Genomic DNA, 21,018 nt, shown 5'->3' with positions numbered 1-21,018 from the left:
ATGTGCCTTTTATAACCATTATGTTTTAGGTAAGTGGATAGGATCGTAGTTTGGGCATCTATATTTAGGAATTTTGTTATCAAGTATGCTAACCATTCTCTTACTTAGGTACACAGACTTGATTTGCAACATTTGTATTTTTGACGACGTTGTTTTAACTTTCAGAGAGAGCAAATAAAGATCTTTTTTCTCATATTAAAACAACAGAAATGGCATGAAACTATCATAATTTTAATTACTCTAAGAAGCTGAAACAACATACATATAAGTATGACTCATCTGTGCATTTGGTCAAGGACACTCAGAATTTACATGGGCAGGTACCTATACACAGTAGATTGGAAAACCTTTTTATTGCTCTCTGTCTTGAATGGAGATAGAGCACATTCATATCATAAATAGGATTAACTGATACCTCTACAAAAGACAGTTCTTAAAACTGCTGTGCTTGTAGATGTTTCAAAGACAATAGTTTGCTCACATTTCTAAATATTCATTAGCAATAAGAAAAGCTATGAGGACATGTACACTCTAATTTAAGAGAGATTTTCTTTATGGCTAAAAAGTTGCAAAAACATTCTGAAATATACATCTATAATACTCCTAATTAACTCACATAACTTGTTGGCCTTTTCACTGGGAAAGGCTCTGAGGGCTACGATCTCACAGCTTGAGTGAGTAACACACTCTTTTCCACATGGAAGATGAAAGTCCTCAGTATTTCCCACAGGAGAAATGTAGTCCTCTTGGCATCTCCCACAGGAGATACGATTAACAGCGAAAAATGATTAACACTCGGGCAACAGTGACTGCCTAAAAACACAGACTTAACCATGATGTTAGGTCAGACCTAAAGAGAATTATAATGTTTTATGATTGCTTACTTAAAAAAACAATCTCTTCCTTTCTTCCATCTCTTTCACTTTGTCCTCAACTAAGACAGATCAGATGATTGACAAGCCATTCCAAGACTGGGCAATTCCTCTTCATATGAACTTGATGCTCCAGAAATATTTGCTGTGGAAAGGTCCCTGGGAAAGGCTCAGGCCATGCGGAAAGGCTGACCCCTAGAGCTCTCCGACTTCTGAACACCAACAAGATGCCGAGTTGGTGGCTTCTTGTTGAATAAGAATAAATAAGGCATTTATACACAGGTACAGGGATAGATTGTCTAACTCCCCTAGAGAAATTTTTTTAACTGCATGCATTGTCAATGGGGCAATAGCACCCCAAAGGAGTGAAAATTGGTTCTCCTGGGGGCGTGTGAAAAAAATCTTAACTCTTTTTACGTATAAAGCACAGATATACAAACAATGCATCAACAGGTATGCAGTATATATGTGGTATTAAAATTTAATGGGAGGAGTCAACTAAGGGGAAAAAACCCTAAAAAGTCTAGGAGGGGGTGGATGATAATGAAAAAAAGCTGAGAAACACCGCCAGAAACCCACCTTCAGACAGGAACGATTCCGACTGTTTTCATAGTGCTTTCTAAACTGTGGTATATTGTTTTAAAAATAATTTAGCACATGCTAGTTGATAAGAGTTAAATATGTGCAAAGAGCTGTCTTCCCCAAAATGAATACCCTCTCTTGAAAAGTGCTAAAATTCTTAGAATAGGAATTATTTCTCTTCTTCCAGAATTCTGCTACGCTCCTGACTGAATTCCATTCCTGGAATAGCTATGGTGTTCCATGAAATGCATTATCAGGCGACAGCTCAAAGGAGAAAGCAGAGAAGGCTATGCTCAGAAGGGCTGATCACCGCAGGCGCTGTGTTTGCAATCGATTTCTTAGTAAGAGTAGAAGCACTTTTGCTTATATTTTGTTTTCTTTTTATAAGTCATATAAGAAGTAGGAGAAGGAAGAGATACGGACATTATTTTTAGCTCTCACAAACAAAAACAGATCACCAACTTTAATATGCACAGGGAATCCCTGCCCGTGAGGTTCCCCAAAAGTTGGTGCAAGTGTTTGTAAGGTTGAAATGTGCCACATGCCACTATTATTACCTCAACTGTCCCTAAGACCAGGGTTCTGGGCAAAGATTCAGCCAGGGCATGCATTCCATTTTCTTTGGCAAGCATCACTCCCAGGTTGGAAACATTTGAACAAAATGAATCTGTCTTAGATAAAGGTGACTTTACTACCTGCACGTCCTCAAGAGCGGGAGCCTGCCAGTGGCCTCCCCGGGTCATCACGAACCGGATCAAGCGCCAGAGAACTGAAGATGAGAGAAGGCACACGCTACCTACAACCCAGACATCTTTTCTTCTGAGTGTGAAGTCCATTCTCTGGGAGCAGCTGTGGACGTCGCTTGGCTTATATGTTCCTTCTCTGCCCTGATCTAGCACCAGCACTTCTCAAGCAGTGTCACCCTTTGCTCTGCCCTGAGGAGTGGGTGTCACCGAATTACAGAGGGTTCTTGCAGAGTCCTGCACTAGACGTCTCCGGTTACGTGATCAGCAAATAATCTGCCTCTTTAAAAGGAAAAATATGATGGCCTTGTGTGACAGATCTGAAACAGGTGTAAGGGCATCGGGAGACTGCTGGCAATAATTTACGACGCCGTGAATGCGCATTTGTTCCCAGTTCAAGGACAATTAGCACCACTGTATCTGGCATCTGCTGGCTGCCAAGGCTGGGCCACTGCCAGGGAGCTTTCTCCTGCCCTTACAGGGTGAGGAGTGCAGGGATGGGGGTGGTGAAATGCAACTTGAAAAATCACAAAACCTCAGCCCTCGGCCTTGTTATTTTGAGATCTAAGTTATAGTCATTACGGATGGTGCTGATGGTACAATTTCACAGCAGATGGTCAGGAAATGCCACCTGGTGTGAAATCCACCAACTGCAATCAAAATAGGAAAATTCACACTTTACTCTAACCCACTCTGTCCCGCTGCACATCCTGTTAATAAACATTTTGCTTTGCTTGGTCCAGGGAGCATTTGTACCGGGCATTTAAACACTCTGGGGACTGTGGGGTCCCGAGTCTGCTGGGACCATGCCTGTTCCTACCCCCACAGCTTTGGGATACCCCCTGGTTGGGATATGGAAGAACTTAAGCCGGGTTTTAAAAAGGAATTATTCCCTGTGAAGGAAGGCTTTTAAACACAAATCAACAAGGGTTAGGATAAACTCGGAAATGATTTACTTAGGGGTCTTCTAGGCACGGATGTGGAACGGTGGGCCATGCTGACATATTTTTGTAGAGTGAGCATTCATAACCTGTGTCCTACTTTTACACTTGGGACCATGCCTTTTGGATGGAGGATGAGTAACTAGGGGTGAACAGGAAGGTGGGGAAAACCAAGGGACGAGGAGGTGAGCACAGACAACCCCAGGCCTCAGGAGCAGGGATTGGGTGGTACACGGAGGAAAGCAGTGAGAAGCACACAGGGCCGAATGGCTGGCTGAGAATATTACCGGGCACATTTGTGTTTCATTAAGCAGAGAGGTGTGAGGGTGTATATGAGACAGAGATTCTACTAAATATTCAAGTAAATCTGAGGGAAATACAACACGAGGGCTATTTACTGTATAGATAACAGAGAACTGACAAAAGAAAAAAACCCAGATTCAACTGTACGAAAATAATACTAATTATAGTTATGAAACCTGTTCATCATTTATAACTTAATGGTATGGACACAGTAGCTATCAAGCTTATCACTCATATGAGTCAGATCAATTTGGTTTTGTAAATTTTACTTGATTTCAGCACCACACCATGTACGTATGTTTAGATCTAGTTTATTACGGCATATGGTTATCTGCTGAAAACTTTTAAAATTTTACACAGTAGGTAGAATTTAGGTGATTTTGAACAGCCTTTGGAACATAATAGAATGAGAAAAGTCATTAGAAAACAGAATAAAAAGGAAAGTAGGAAAAATAGGCCACACACAGCAGCTCATGCCTATAATCCCAGCACTCCGGGGGCCAAGGTGGGAGGATGGCTTCAGCCCAGGAGTTCAAGAACAGTATGAGCAACATGGGGAGACCCTGTCTCAACAAAAATGCAGAAAGTAGCCATGAGTGGTGGTGCATGCCTAGTCCCAGCTACTTGGGAGGCTGAGGCAGGAGAATCACTTGAGCCAGGGAGGTCAAAGCTGCAGTGAGCTGAGGTCACACCACCGCACTCCAGCCTGGGCGACAGAGTGAGACCCTGTCTCAAAAAAAAAGAAAAAGAAAAAGAAAAGAAAGAAACAAAAAAGAAAAATTAGAAGAACAAGGCTGGGTGCAGTGGCTCATGCCTGTAATCTCAGCACTTTGGGAGGCCGAGGCGGGTGCATCATGAGGTCAGGAGTTCGAGACCAGCCTGACCAATGTGGTGAAACCCTGTCTCTACTAAAAATATAAAAAAAAAAAAACAACGAGTCGGGCGTGGTGGCGCTCGCCTGTAATCCCAGCTACTCAGGAGGCTAAGGCAGGAGAATTGCTTCAACCTGGCAGACGGAGGTTGCAGTGAGCTGAGCTTGCACCACTACACTCCAGCCTGGGCGACAGAGCGAGACTCCGTCTCAAAAAATAAAATAAATAAAATAAAATAAAAAAGAAAGAAAGAAAAATTAAAAGAACAAGAACTACTTAAGTAGAAGGAAGAAAAGAAGGCTATGAAGTGTTTCATAAACTCAGTAAAACATAGAGGAAAGAAGGAAGATAGCTAAAAACAAATTCAGTAGAAGAAAAATAAAAGAAATAGAAAAATCTGATTAAGAGCAGGAAAACAAAAAGAATCTGAGTTTTATCAAACTATTTTTAACAAATATAAGTTGTTAAATCTATATAAAATTCTTCCCCTATTGGGACTGGAGAGTAGTTCCAGACTCTAAAGAAACTGCACTGCAAGCTTCCAGGACAAAGCTTTCATGTCACCAGAGTCTGAAATTCAGAGGACATTCTTTCCAGTGCACCACAGGGGATGTTTCTACTATGATTAGCTGTGCTAATCTCCTCAAAGAGAGAAGGGATGAGAGAGAAAGGGGAATAGGTGGAGAAAATCGACAAGCATGTTTTTATAGTCCCTGGAGAGAAGAGTGGCATTTTAAAGATTTACTGCTGCCCCAGCAGAAGATGAAGACGTGTTAATCTAGCTCTGTCTGCATACCTGAAGACATCTGAGCTGCTGGAATGTCCTTCTCCACCCACCCGCTGCCAAGCCTGCTGGCTGCCCTGGCACCCACCAACTGGACAGGCAGGGGCTCAGGCCATGGAAAGGAGAACTCTGTGCCTCTGAGACGTGCACCTATCCATTCTCCACGTGGACGGAGAGAGACAGGGAAATTTATTGCAGTCATCTCTAGGCCCTTCTCCATTTACAAGTAAGAAACTGAATGGGACACATGGAGCTCCTAGGGATTCCTTCCCACCTTCCACAGGGTGTCAACTGCAGGACCGAAGCCAGGAGGCCCAAGTTACAGAAGGGATATGAGACTTTACTACAAAGGACATTCTCTGATGGTTTCTAGGGGTTAAATAACAATCTCAGTTTTTCCCTCAAAAACACCCTAAAAACATTTAACTTCCAAATCATCAACTTCTGGATGCAGTTGGCTATCACAAAAGTAATATCCCTACATATATTTATGTTCCAACTTAGCACTATCACACTTTTTTTTTTATCTTCAGAAACAGGGTCTTGCTCTGTTGCCCACGCTGGAGAGCAGTGGTGTGATCATAGCTCACTGCAGCCTTGAACTCCCGGGCTCAAGCAATCCTCCTGCCTCAGCCTCCCAAGTAGCTGGGACTACAGATGTGTGCCACCATGCCGGGCTACTTTATTTGTATTTTTTTTTATTTTTGTAGAAATAGACGTCTCACCATGTCACCTGGGCTGGTCTCAAACTCCTGGCCTCCAGTGATTCTCCTGCCCCAGCCTCCCAAAGTGCTGAGATTACAGGTATGAGCCATGTGTCCAGCTTATCTCATGCTTTACAGTGTTGCCTATTTATAAAAATTGTATCATAGAATTTGGAGAAAAACAGTACTTGAAAGATAATGAAATTCATATAAACTATTACGGTTAGTTGATGATTTCAAAGTTATCCAAGAAGAATATTTTGTCTTCTCTGTCCTACTGAAATTAATAAACGGAAAGAATTATCCTGTTCGTACCACTAAAAACCCTAATGAGAAAGTCATGTCTCACTTAATTTTACCTGTAGATATTTCTTCTTGGTCTATATTGAACTCATGGGGAAAGCAGAGGTCTCAAAAAAATCTGTTTCAATCTGACTCATTTATTCTCTCCAGCACATTCACTTACAATAAAAAGCCTCCTAAACCTTTTATATACAATATCTCTATTTCATTGTCTACTGCATTGTTAGAAACGCCCTTCCTACCTGAATAGTGTTTTTTAGAACAGTATCTGGGCAAAGAAAGATGTTTTCCAAACCTGCCTGATAAGAATCACTTGCTCTGATTATCAAAAATAATGGTTCCCAGCCCTCAATCAGAATTCACTTAAATAGATCTGTGCGTTCCAAAAACACTTTTGGTGCCTATTTGTTCCCGTTACTGGGAAAGCAACTGAGAAAACATGAACAAACAACACGAGGTTTCCCAACCTTAAGGAGCCTTGTCTAGAGAAAGGTGATCAACATGTTCAAAGCCACTGCATGTGCTGGAATGAAGGCACGGGCAAAATGCTTGATGCTCCCACCGGGCAAGGAGCCAACGGATGCTGGGCAGGAACTGACTGGGCCAAGGCAGGGGAGGGAATTGCTGCTGCTGCTAATGCATATTAAATGCTGACTCTAGTGACAGATACTAGGCAGAGTGCTTTACAGACGTGATCACATTTAATTTGCACAATTGCTATTATCTCACTAATTCAGATGTGGCAAACCCTAGGTTAAATTAATATTTTTTCCCAAGAACAAGCTGCTGGAATTGGGCTCAGAACTCTCGTTCTGCACAGAGAAGGATACAAGCCCCACAGTCGTGCCATCAGCAAATCTTTCTTGTCCCTTCTCTGAACTTCACTATCATCAGCTCTGCCATCTACCCTGTGAGGAACTCAAGGTCTGGAGGAAAGGAGAAACTTCTTTCTGCAGAACAGTTGTGCCTCTCAAGCCCTTTTCTGAATTTCAAGCCCAAATCCATCATGTTAAAGGATTCTTCTTTATTTCCGCAAGCTGGCTATATAACTCCTAAGCCACTAACTATAAAGTGAAGTTGACTGCTGGCAGAAATGCAGTTTCAAAGGCCTCCTATTTACCAAACACAGTTGTATAGTTGACACACACAATTCTCAGTGAAGCAAAATGGAGTGGTGCCTATTCATAATTGTACTCACAAGTGGCTCCATGACATTAGAAAAGGTAAGATAGAATGAATACTTTTTAGGAGACGAAATTAGAATATGATTACCTCATGATGTCCAGGTCTTAAATCCTGGTCCCCAGAATTTTCTTCCAGAAAACACTTCACTTTCTCCACCTCTTCCCTGCACTGAAAAAAGGCCATTTTCTCCAGCTGTTTGCTGTTGTAACACGTGTTGAATTCTTCCAGCCTCTTCACTTTTAACATCTTAGTAGTCAGTCCGATTAAGCTACTTTCTGGAGTGTGGTTTTCGTCTCCCTCTGTCTCCGATTTATAAATCAAGACACAATTATGACTCTTCCGTGCTTCTTTCTCTTGACTGCAGAGAAAGGAAACACAGAAAGTTCTCATCACTTATTCACGCATTTGACTTCTTGGGAAAATGACCAGTGAGAATCTGGAAGTCTCTTCTGTTGAAACTGGAGAGAGGATCCAAAATTAGGAAAAGAAATACCAACATTCATATTAAGTTTCCAACACTGGAACTTTAAAAGGAAAAAAATTTTTTTCACTTTAAAACTACAAAAGCAAACAGTAAGAAACAATGTCAAGATTCACGGGTGATGAAATATGCTCCTCATTGCACAAAATAAGCTGTAGATCAAGCGGCCAGCTTAGATGTAAAATATAAAGTATCTTTGGGTTTAATTGGAACCGCAGGTTTTGCAGCCCCATGGGAAGGGCTTATCACCGAAGGGGTCTCTCCTGCTTCCTCTGGCCTCCCTCTCCAGAGGGATCGCCCCCAAATGAGTCCTTTTCCAGATCTCTTCTCTACCTATGCCTTAAAATGTGTGGTGTTTATTTGTGAAAAGAAATTTGTTTCCTTACAATCGTCTCACGTGGACAGCACACCCAGACACCTTTCCTTGCATCTGCATTAAGAGCTATGTACCGAGAAGTTCAGAGTCTTTTCACTCTCCTTAAAATACTTTCCTCACAAATGAAGTAATGCAGCATACACAATACGCTTTGATACTAGAGACATATACGCATGTCTATATGTACACATCACTTGATTGCATAGAGAGGCAGGGAGAGGGAGAGAGATTTGAATTTGTGCTAGTTCCGCATGGCTGACAACTGAGGCCCCCTGGTGGAGATTTTCTGAAAAGCGCTTCTTCCAGCATTTTCTCAGCTTAAAAACCATACTGTGATTCTCACCACAAAACTTAATATTTTCTTTTGTCAATTCCTACAGTAAAATGATACTCTTGACTTCCAAAGTGTTTAAAATTCACTGCTCTAAAAAATTATACTTATCCACATAAAGAGCTTACATTCAAACAAATAAAAACGCAAATATTAATACTATCAACCAGAGCTCTACAGATATATTACAGACCATTCTTAGCATTCTTTCAAATTGCCCGGAAAAAATTATTAAAATAAGGAAACAAATGCATGACTATTTCTAAGGCAAACTACAACTAAAATACTATGGTTAATTGCAGATGAAACTCAAGTTGGATCAGGAAGCCACACAAAATTAATGTATTAAAACAAAAGCTTAGGATTAAGATACAACAATTTTGCAAAGAAATATTAAACATTAAGCTCTACCTGAAGTTTGCTACAATTTGTTATTGAACTTAGAATAAAGGGAAGGAGATTTGAGAGGTTATAACAATAAACAAAGATAATTACCATTGATAGGATAACATCGAAGAGCTTGAGCCACTCCAAGTGTAGAGCATACATTCCAGAAGATAAAGAGAAATTTTGCAGAATTCAAACTGACTATGGAAGTCTCTGGTAAAAGTTTTGACTCTCAGTCGTATAAATCTTCTGAAAAGACAAGTGTCCACTACGAGAGGAAGTATCTTCTCTCTCAAATGCCACTTTGAGCCCCTGTTTAAATTAATATGGCTCTTGATCTCATGTTGCTCAGCTGTTGCCTTCTTAGTCAGATGGGGAAGAATATTAATTTTAGACACCAGGCTTTTCAAGGCCAATGGCTCCATTTCAGAGGTCAGGTAAGGAGAGGATGAACCGGGAACACTGGATGAAATATCACCTTCACCTTTCTCTCGTATCATTGTGTCAATACTCTCGGATTTACAAAGCTAGATTTGTTCTCAGCAATCATCTGCCTGGACCTTCTGCCCCTTTCAGACTCAGGATTATTTAAGTGCTCATTAAATTTCCCCCAGTCGGGAAAATGCCAGGTGTGGCAACCCCACAGCCACCTCTGTTTGCCCATCTTATGCTTTGAGCATATCCAACTGCAATATAGAAGATCTTCTGAAAGCAGTTAGCAAGTTTGTTTTATTTTTCTCAGTCCTTAAAGATGTTTGCAAAGTCTCCAACCATTTCTAGCTCTAGGGAAAGGTCAAAGGCACAGGCATCCAGGAAACAGGAATAAATTTTTCATATATTCTCCTTAAGCAACACTAGGACTTCCTCCGTAGTTTTTTGCACAGATTAAGAAAGGGGAATTTCAACCCACCCACCCGACTCTCGCAGTAGTGCATCCCTAGATTCATTAAAGTGGCATAAAACCTCGATTACCCAGAGGTTGGACTTTGCAGTCTAGACAACTGCAATTTTTCAGGGCCTGGCCAACTGCCACCTCTTATTTGGAGCCTGTGCTAGCCCCTCTACGCCCCATTATAATACCAGCCTCTGCTGCTCTTCTGCTTCTTTAAAAAAAAACCTTATTTTTAATTCAGATCGATGCATTCCATGTGAAATAAAAATACACATTTTTCCATTTTACGTAGTATTAATGAATTATAGCAAAATCTTTTTTAAAACACAAAATGCTTGTTATTTTTCAGATGAGAGAGCTTTGTTCTTCAGGAAAAGTAATGAAGTGGAACTATAAATTTGTGAGAGATAAATTATCTGACAAAATTATTATATAAAGACTAAGCTGGTTTGAGGTTACCAATTTTGTTAGTATAATTAAATTGTGTAGAAGTACTGATAAGGCAACAAATGCCCTGCCAGAGGCAAAATGTGTGTGGGCTGCTGCTGATCCAACCACATCCTCCACCCAGACCACCACCACGCAAAAGCAGACTTTCCATCTCCTTGGCTCCAGCAAACCAACCACAGGCTTGAGTGAGCCAGAGGCCAGGAGAATCTGCTCCTTATTTTTTTGTAATAAACTTTTCCTTTTAGAGTAGTTTTATATCTACAGAAAGGTGCAAAGGTAGTTCAGAGTCCCCCTTGCCCTGCACCCCGAATCCTCTGTTTTTAACATCTTACGTTGGTATGGTATACTTGTCACAATTAATGAACCATGGTGAACGTTATTATTAACTAGACTCAATACTTTATTGATGCTGGTTTTTTTTTTTCCCCAAATGCCCCTTTTCTGTTCCAGAATCCCATGCAGGATTCCACATTACATTTAGAATCAGTAGGATTTATGATAGATTGGGTATGGGGTATGAAAGAAAGATGGTAGACACCTTTGCAAATTTTCTCCCGAGCGCTTGAAAGACAGAGTGAACATTAACCGAGATGGAGACGGCTGTGGGAAGGGCCGCTCAGGAGGGAAAAACTGGAGTTCAGGGGAGGGGTGTAGGCTGGAGATAAGAATTTGGATCCACATACAGACATTTCCACGCACAATATACATTCAATACATATTTGATTAATGACTAGACAGAATGATCTTTAATTGTGTCTACTTGCCCTAAAAAACAAGTCAATTAAAATAATCCCTGCTAAGAGTGACTGGTTGTCTGGTTCTGGTTGTCTGGTTCTGCTGCATCACACTCTTCCCAGCTTCCGATGGCACACAGGACAAGCACACTGCTGGCACAACACTTGACCACAAAAAAACAGGTTATACATGCATATTCATTCTGGTCTATCAGCCTAGCCTCAGGACCCTAAGTCCATACTCATAAAATGTTCTGTATGCTTAAAGATGCTCTTATACCCGGAAAAATTCATTAGTGAGGAATATGAGCAGGCCCAGGAACACTTTTCCAGTATTTCTATATTTTGGAGTTATACTTCTTTAAAAAATACCAACATCAGGAAAACAGCACCCTACAGAGCCATGGAAAAGAATCCTTTGATTTATTTCAAGGCACATTTCCATTAGCTGCGTAAGAGACTGTTGTCAAAGGAGCCACAGGAAGAAGCATCGTCGACAGCTCTTGTCTGCGGGTTGGCAGTGAAACCCGGCTAGATCACGCTAAGAGTTTTTGTTTCCACACAGCATTCTGAATGTTTCCAGAACAAGACCTCTTGAATGTTTACACACAAAAGTGGAGCAACAGCAGAAATACCAAAATGCAAATAAAAAGCTACTGCATCCCTGTTATCCACATTACAATAGAACTTCCTTTCAAAAATCACCACTGAATACGAACCATAAAAACAAAGATGGATAAATTGCACTTCTTCAAAATTCAAAATGTTTGCCTTTGAAAAAACACTATTAGGAAAATGAAAAGACCAGCTACAGATGTGTAGAAAATACTGTGAAGTCACATATTTGACAAAGGACTGCGTCCAGCATATACAACTTAATAATAGTATGACAAAACATTCCAGTTTTTTAAATGGACAAAAGATTAAAACAGACCTCACCAAAGAAGATATAAAAATGGTTAATAAGCACATGAAAAAAATGCTCAAAATCAGTCATCGGAGAGATGCAAATTAAAACCACAAGGAAACATCATTTCACACCCACTAGGAGAGCTGTAATAATAATGAAAAAAAATAAAAGATAGGTTGGGTGTGGTGGCTGACACCTGTAATCCTAGCACTTTGGGAGGCCAAGACAGGAGGATCACTTGAGTCCAGGAGTTTGAGATCAGCCTGGGCAACATAGCGAGACCCCATCTCTACCAAAAAAAAAAAGACAGAGAAAAGCAAGTGTTGACAACGATGTGGAAAAACTGGAACCCTCACCAAATATGTTGATGGGAATATAAAATGGTACAGGTGTTTTATAAAAGAGGTTGGCAATTTCTTAAAAAGTTATTTCCCATATGATCTAGAAATTCTTCTCCTAGGTATCTACCCAAGAGAAATGAAAACATATGAACACAGAAACCCTGGCACATGAATGTTCACAGCAGCATTATTCATAATAGCCAAAAACTGTAAAAAACCAAAATGTCCATCGGATGGTTTGGGGACTGGGAAAAGATAATGTGGTATACGCATACAAATGGAACACTATGTAATTCAAAGGAATGAAATACTGGTATCTACTACAACATGGATGAGCAAAAACACTGTGCTAATTTAAAAAAAAGCCAGAAACATAGAGCACAGATTGTATGATTCCATTTGTATAAAATGCCCAGAAAAGACAAATCTATAGACGTAGAAAGCAGACTGGTGGTTGCCTGGGGCTGGGTGCACGAATGGGGGTTAATTGTAAACAGGAACTTACCAGATGATGTGTGGTAGTGATGACTGTACAACTCATTCAGTTTCTTAAAACAGTGCAGAATTGTGCGCTCGAGATGGGTGAATTTAATAATTTGTAAATTATACTTCAATAGAGTCACTAAGAAAAAAGAAAACCCAATAATACGATTAACAAAAAGTAAGTTTGTTAAAAGGAGAGGAAAAAACTGGACACTTTGTGGCCATCTGTCCCCAGTGACCAAGGCTGGGATCCGGGGAAACATAAATTGTATTCCACACTTGCCAGGTCACCTAGGGCCAAAAAAAAGGAATGGTGAGCAGGAGACAGTTAAGACTCTCACGCTTTTCTTCTCCTGGCATGAATATCACATAAGATTTTGTAATTAACCGAAAAAGTAATAGTAATTTTAAAAGTAATTTCTATCTTTTATTTTCTGCTTGGAGCTAGGATACTTTGAGCCAGAAAGATAATGATGTTACAGAATATCCAGATTTATTTACAGGAAATTTTGATATTAGACCATTAAAACTTCTAAATGACAGCAATTAGCTAAGTATTATAAAATGTAAAAATGAAAATAAAATAGGTTTTAAAAATTAGATAAAAATATGGATTGGATCACTAAAAATTAATATTTTTCAGAAATATTACATGTTTCAGTTTATTACCTCTACAGTGGCTACACAAATTGTTCCTTTAATTATATCCCTTAAACTTTCTAAGGGATATTTGCAAGCATAGTACAATGAATACCTATACATCCTTCACCCATATTCACCAAATGTTAGCATTTTCCACGTTTGCTCTCTCTCTTTTGCGAGTAAGTTGCATGTCTCATTAAACTTTACCCCTGTATGAATTGGTACATGTTTCTTGAGAAAAAAGACACTTTCTCACGTAACAGAATCTACTCAAAAATTACATAGTGCATTTAGTCACCAGATCTTTTTAGTCTCCTTTTATTTATTTAGGAAATGGTCATTCCGTTTATTTTATTTTATTTTACTTTTTGAGACAAGGTCTCACTCTGTTGCTTGTGCTGGAGTGCAGTGGCATGAACACAGCTCACTGCAGCCTTGACCTTGGCTCAAGCGATCCTCCTGCCTCAGCCCTCCAAGTAGCTGGGACTATTGGCAGGCACCACCACACTGGGCTAAGTTTTGTATTTTTTGTGGAGATGAGGCTTTCTAGTATCTCTCTCTTTTTTGTAATCCTTCATGACACTGATATTTTTGAAGTCTTCGGACAAATTGTTTCATAAAATGTCTCTCAATTCTAATTTCCTGATTATGTCTTCATGCTTGGAACCAGGTTATACCCGAGCATGAAAACTACAGAAGTGACACTGTATCTTTTTCAGAACATCACAAAAGGTGGCACATAACGTCGGTTTGTGCCATTATTCATATATTAAATTTGGTGATCTGATTAAGGTTGTGTCCACCAGACTTCTCAAACGTAAAACTAACCCTTTCATTTTTGTGATTGATAAGTAACTTGTAGGAATTTATAGGTATCATGTTCCCCAACAATGCATCACCCAACGTTTCTCAGTATCTATTCTTGAGAATCAATGATTACCACAGTGACTGTGAAATGATTTTCTAATCCTGCCATTTCTTCTATACTTAATTGGTATTCTTTTATAAAGAAGAGCTTTCCATCCCCATCCTGAACCTCACTCTTTAGTATAAGGATGAGCCTATGGCCTTTTAAAAATGGACATACACTCCCTACATACTTTATTTTGATGCTCAAATTGTCCCATATTGGCCAACGGAAGTGCCTTCGAGCTGGCTCCTATGTACTTTTGACATGTCATTATTATTTTTTGAGTACTTCCTTACTTTCAGTACTGTTTTCACCCTATTTCTGAATTCTGCCATTTACTCAAGGAGCCCTCCTTCCTCTTAGGCAGAATGGTATTTAGAAATCAAGCCCTGGGCACCAGGAGTGTTTTTTGCTACAGGGGTGTCACTGTAGACATTTCAGAGGACAGAGTAAGGAAATGTAATTCTTTCTAAAAAATCATGAGTTCACACTCATATGGATACATTTCTGTTTCCAACCCAACACCATAGGATTCTTTGCGCCCTTTCCCTATACCACATGTGTAACCCCCTCCCACTGATTCTTTAAGCCTAAAAACTTTAAACATGAGAAAACACAAAATAAAATGCTTGCTACAAGGTAAAATTCATGTTACTGTTGTGACTATCCATTTTAAACAATTGAGGAAAGTCTAAGGATATTCATTTCCAATATTTAAAAATCCCATGCTACAGCCTGAATCATCATTTTCTAGTTTTAGGAACTGGAGGAACAATGTTTATGTTCTCGGGTATGTTTTCCTACCTTCTAAATTGGAAGTAGATTTCAGAGCTAGAATAAGCTTATGATAGTAACAAGGCATGAAATTACAGAAGTGCAAAGTCCAAGTCATGCTCTTCTGACAAAATGTTGGCCTCCTTGTCCCAAGAGGGTAAGGTTGAGAGGAGAAATTTTCCACATGGAAAAACACTGCCATAGGGCGTGCATTAATGGCTGATGGGCAGTTTGGTGAACTCTCAGAGGTGTGCTTTTTTTTTTTAAATTAAAGATAAAAGTTGTATTTTTAGGTAGAAAATAAGTTGAGCTATTATGTAATGAGTCATAATAGGTTGCTAGCTTTTATTCTATATGTCCAAAAGTATTGAAGAATCTGGGGTACAAAAGGACCACGGCAGCTCGTAAAATGGTAAAAAGCATTATAAGCCCCAGTTAGGATATGGAAAACATCTTCAGTGTGAATGAAGCCTGGGAGGGAGAGGGCAGATGGGCAGCCTTGTACACCTCTGGTTAAAATGCGTATTGCTCTGATTTTTATGAAAAGCAACTTGGTCATGCCCTTTGACCCTGCAATCACATTTCTAAGAAGTTTACCTCAAAGAAATAGAGTTGTACACAAGGTATTATCTCTGAAGATATCATCACCACATTATTTGTTATATATAAAACACTGAAATAGAACCTATGTACTAGAGTTAGTATAATAGGATACTTCCATAAAAAAAAACTAGGGTTATTGGTCATGTGTCAATTTCAGTTAGGGAAAAAGGGACAGATCCCAGCACAGTAGATGCAATAGGATCCGAATTTTAACTAAAAGACGCACTGTCAATACATAGCAGATGAATGATAATACAGAGATCCATAGCTAAATAGGTAAGATTGCTATACCAAATACGGTTTGTGCTTTCCTGGAGTTATCCATTTTTCTAAAATAAACATATATTTCCTTCTTCATGTAAAAAAGTTGCCAAAATAAATTTCCCAGCCTAGTGGGAAAGTCATGGGCATTGAGACACATAGCCTAGGCTTGAGTTCAAGCTCTATGAGCTGTGTTGACTCAAGAGCTGCTCAGTCTTCCGGAACCTCAGTGCTTCCTATTTGTTAAGTGAGGATAACAACATTTACCTTATGGGGTTGTTGAGGGGTAAACAATGAGATAAAAATGGTTGATGCATCAGAGAAACTTAATAAATAACAGCCTTGGCCGGGCGCGGTGGCTCACGCTTGTAATCCCAGCACTTTGGGAGGCTGAGGCGGGCAGATCACGAGGTCAGGAGATCGAGACCACGGTGAAACCCCGTCTCTACTAAAAATACAAAAAAAAAAAAAAAAAATTAGCCGGGCGTGGTGGCGGGCGCCTGTAGTCCCAGCTACTCGGAGAGGCTGAGGCAGGAGAATGGCGTGAACCCGGAAGGCGGAGCTTGCAGTGAGCCGAGATTGCGCCACTGCACTCCAGCCTGGGTGAAAAAGCGAGATTCCGTCTCAAATAAATAAACAAATAAATAAATAAATAAATAACAGCCTTTATGGTTATCATTGGTAATATTATTGTTATTCATGTTATCAGATCTCCTAAGAAATAAAAGATTATTTGGCTGAAAAATTTAGAGCCAAGATTCTAAAGAGGAAGAATATTCTGGAGTAACTCAGCTTTCTTAATCAACAGTGTAACATCAGTTGCTGTTATTGTATACCAGGGCCTTAGCAACTACAAAATGAAGTCACAGTAATTTATAATGTTTTTTCTTTTATCAGGACATATATATTAAATATATATATTGCATATGTATATATGAAATACATATTTTTGATAATATAAATAACGTAAAATGTTATATAAGTACACATGACATATAATATGTAAGATACATAACAATAAAAGATATATGTATCTTTTATTGAAAGATATACATATGGAAAGTATATAAAACCATAAATACTATTGAATAAATAATTATAAAAGCAATACCCATAAAGCCACCACCAGGTCAAGAATCCCCAAATTCAAAAATCCCATCCTTTTGTCCTACCCAAGCTAACCACTAATCTGAATCTTTTAAATAATTTCTTTGATTTTCATTGCAATTTTACCATTTACATGTGCGCTCTAAACATATAGCTTTGTTTTGGCAGTTTTAGTTTATTTGAATGTATTCATACTGTTTGTATTACTTTCTTAGTTTTTTTTCCAGTTAAAACTATGACCCATCATATTGTTGTATATAGTGTGTATAGATGTCTCAGTTAGTTTTTGTTATTATGTAATATTTTGTTGTATGAATATTACAAAATGTGTGTGTTTATTCACTGACGGACATTTGGCTGTTTTCTATTTGGGGCTGCTGTGAACACCAATGTGCACACATGACGTACACACATTTAAATGTATATACCAGTTTACACTCCCTCCAGCACTATAAGAATTCTCCTGTTGCTCTATAGCTTTAAAAACACTTAGTTTTTGCCAATCTTTTGGGCGTGCAATAGTATATCATTTATAAATTTAAATTGCATTTCTCTGATTACTAAAGAGTTGAAGGGTTTCTTTTTTGTTATTTTTAGAGACAGGTCTTATGCTGTCACCCAGGCTGGAGTGCTGTGGCACAATTATAGCTCACTGTGGCCTTGAATTCCTGGCCTCAAGTGATCCTCTTGAGAAGCTAGGACCACTGGTACACAACACCACACCAAGCTAATTGTTTAAAAATTTTTTATAGAGATGGAGGTCTCACTTTTTTGCCCAGGTTGGTCTTGAATTCCCGGGTTCGTGATCCTCCTGCCTTGGCCTTGCAAATGCTGGGATTACAGGCAAGAACCACTGTGCCCAGCCAAGCTGTTCTCAAATACATATTTGGTCACTTGGTCTCTTTTTTATGAAGTACATATTTATGTTCTTTAATCACTTTTAATTACATTTTTGACTATTTTCTTACTATTATGTAGGACTTATTTTACATCCTACATGCTGTGCTTGACAGTAATGTGTGTTTAAGATATCTTCTCCTTCTCTGTGCCTTGTATTTTCACTCTTGTAGTGTCTTCTGCTAAATAAACAGATGTTCATTTTCATGTACTAAGATGTATTAATCTTTTCCTTTTATGGTTAGTGCATTTTTTTTTTAAAAAAGAAACCTTTCCCCTCATCAATGTTGTTTTTACCATTCAACATGATAATTGTAACAAAAATCTTGTTAAGAAGATAACTTCCTCTATTTTACTAAAGATTCTTTTAAAATCAAGGATTGAAGTAGACTTTTGTCAAATGTCACTTCACATTCCACTTTATAAGATACAGAGAACCGATCTTTCCAATAATTTGACAATACAGTTGGCCCTCCATTTCCACATGTTCTGCACCTACTCATCCAACCAACAGTGGATCAAAAATTTGGGAAAAAATAAGAAACAGCAGTACAATTAATAAAAAATAGGACAAATAAAAAAGCAATACAGTATAATAGCTATTTATATAGCATTTACATTGTATTAGGTATCACAAGTAATCTAGAGATGATTTAAAATATATGAGCGTATGTGCATAGGTTACAAAAAATACAAATAAAGAAGCAATACAGTATAATAACTACTTATATAGCATTTACACATTGTATTAGGTATCGTAAGTAATCTAGAGATGACTTAAAATATATGGGAGTATGTGCATAGTTTTATAAGTTTCACTGTGAAGGAGACACACAGGGTGAGGGGCAGGAGGGTCCCAGACATGGAGCTTACAAGCCCTCTCCTTGTAGAATCCAGGCACACCACCCTCCCAGCACATCAGCATGTTCACAACCAGGAAGCTCCACTGAGCTTCCGTGTCCAGAGTTTTTATTGAGGTTTCATTGTGTAGGCATGATTGATTAAATTATTGGCCAAGCAATCAAATTCAATTTCTAGCCTCTGAGATTGGGCTGGTCCCAAGTTCCAACCTTAGGGAGCCACTAGGAGTTGCCTCATTAGCATTATAAAGGCACTCCTTAGCACTCAGGAAATCTCATGTGATTCTGAAGATCTGTGCCAGGAGCCAGGGAGAAAGGCTGAATATACTCATTTTTATACTATGAATATCAATGAAAAATCACTTAAAACTAATAAGAGTTCACAAAAAGGCCAAGTATGAAATAAATTAACAAAAAATCAATGCATTTCTTTTATACCAATAAAGGGCAGTAAGAAAATACAGTAAACAAAAGGTTCTACTTACAATAGTAAGGAAATATATAAAATGTGTTAGAATAAACAATACGAAACGTGGCATAGATTCCAGAAGATGTAGTGGAAAGTCAAGAAGAGAAAGGAACATGAGGTTGGGTTAGGAGACAGTAATCAGAGTAGGAAGATTAGATAACCATACGACTTTTAGGATGCTGACTAAAGATGGCAGGGATGTGAGTCATCTGGGATTAACTGGACTCAACAGTCCAGCATACCTTAGGTATGAACATGAAGGTGCAAGATGATGCCCAAAGGTTCACTAATAGTAGGTGGCTTATAAGATACCTGCTCATAGGTACCGCAGCCAGGCTGAATCTACTTGTGGTTACTGACAGGTCTATTTGAGTCACCACTGAATCTATCCTCCCTCATTCCAACTCTGGGGAAGGAAGACAGAGAAGACAGTTACACACTTAAAAGTAAACCACCGAGGCCAGCTGCAGGCAAACAGTGAGGTATAAAAGGAGAAAATGGAAGCCTAGGTTTCTGTTTTACATTGATTTCACTTCCTGGGACCTTATACTATGAGTTTAAATTTATTTGTATTTATGCTGATCTGAAAAGAAAGTTTAAATTTGGTTGGCAAAGCAATCTAAGAGGAGGGGTGATTTTTGAAGTACGTTTTTTTTTTCGTTTATTTTTCTACCATCACCACCTAGTGGAGAAAACCTTGAACTTCAGACAGAGGGTGCTAGGGTTCAGGAAAAAATATTACTACAGGACCTACTGGGTGCCAGGCACTTTACTAAATATTTTCACAATGACGAGTTCACTTAATTCTCGCGACAGATGTGAGGCAGGCATTCTTATTCCTCCTTTAGATTTGGAAACTGAGTGTGAGAAGTTATGTAGCTTGCCCAATGTCACATTATGGACAGCTCAAAATCAGGGTTTTTGAAGTCAAGGTCTGGAATCATTTTCACCTCATAGGTCATCCAAATAGCTCAACCTCATGTATGTGGCTGTGGGAGTCGCACAAACACACACACACACACACACAATCTTTGCTTTGTATTTTTCCTCTTATTTATATAACAGATTACAAAAGCACAAGTATAAAAAGCAAATGGAATTATACTATACATATTAGGTTTTGTTTTTGTTTTTTGAGACGGAGTCTCGCTCTGTCGCCACGCTGGAGTGCAGTGTTGTGATTTTGGCTCACCACCTCCTAGGTTCAAGCAATTCCCCTGCCTCAGCCTCCCAAATAGCTGGGACTACAGGCGTGCACCACCCCACCCAGCTAATTTTTGTATTTTCAGTAGACAGGGTTTCACCATGTTGGCCAGGATGGTCCCCAGCTCCTGACCTTGTGATCCTCCCGCCTCAGCCTCCCAAAGTCCTGGGATTACGGGAGCTTATATATAGTTCCCTATCTCTTAATTTTTACTCCCATAGTACACATTTCCCATGACAATACTTTTGAAAACACTGTTAGTTAACAATTAAGTTGGACACAAAATTATGTCTATATGCAACTATACTGTCTAATCTTAAAACACGTCTTAAGAGACTAGCAAAACGTGCTAAAATACTAACAATGATTACAAGCAGATCCTCCACAGCATTATTTTTTAAAAAAATTTAGGCCTTACCTTTATTAAAAGAGATTAAAGAAATTTCAGTTGTCTAGTTTGTTGTCATGTTAAAACTTTCCAGATGGGTTAAAAGTGATCATGTGTCCATATATTTCTATAAATGTTTAAAATCAGTGTAGTATATTTCCAAATTTAGGAACACTTTTTTTGAAAACCTGTTTTGAGGCCGGCCCCAGAACTTCTTTTCCAAGAAGTG

General features: G+C 39.0%; 1 protein-coding gene across 5 annotated transcripts in view; it reads right to left on the bottom strand.

Moving 5' to 3' along the window:
• MYLK4 (myosin light chain kinase family member 4) overlaps nucleotides 1-19,592 on the bottom strand; it is a 97,041-nt gene extending 77,449 nt beyond the window's left edge. For 2 of the 5 annotated variants that reach the window (XM_055263248.2, XM_055263249.2), the window contains exons 1-2: nucleotides 16,132-16,347; nucleotides 7,377-7,647 (exon numbers count right to left, since the gene is read on the bottom strand). In XM_055263248.2, the coding sequence (XP_055119223.2) occupies nucleotides 7,377-7,647; nucleotides 16,132-16,181 (321 nt within the window). In that variant the 5' untranslated portion in view covers nucleotides 16,182-16,347. Of the gene's footprint in view, nucleotides 1-7,376; nucleotides 7,648-12,696; nucleotides 12,814-16,131; nucleotides 16,348-19,509 lie in introns of those variants that run through there. The other 3 variants (XM_055263252.2, XM_055263251.2, XM_055263250.2) reach the window with 3 other exon arrangements.
• Between the last annotated feature and the right edge of the window lie 1,426 nt (nucleotides 19,593-21,018).

Source organism: Symphalangus syndactylus, chromosome 23 (genome assembly GCF_028878055.3).
Source record: "Symphalangus syndactylus isolate Jambi chromosome 23, NHGRI_mSymSyn1-v2.1_pri, whole genome shotgun sequence".
Taxonomy (NCBI): Eukaryota; Metazoa; Chordata; class Mammalia; order Primates; family Hylobatidae; genus Symphalangus; species Symphalangus syndactylus.
This window is presented reverse-complemented; position numbering and strand designations above follow the sequence as displayed.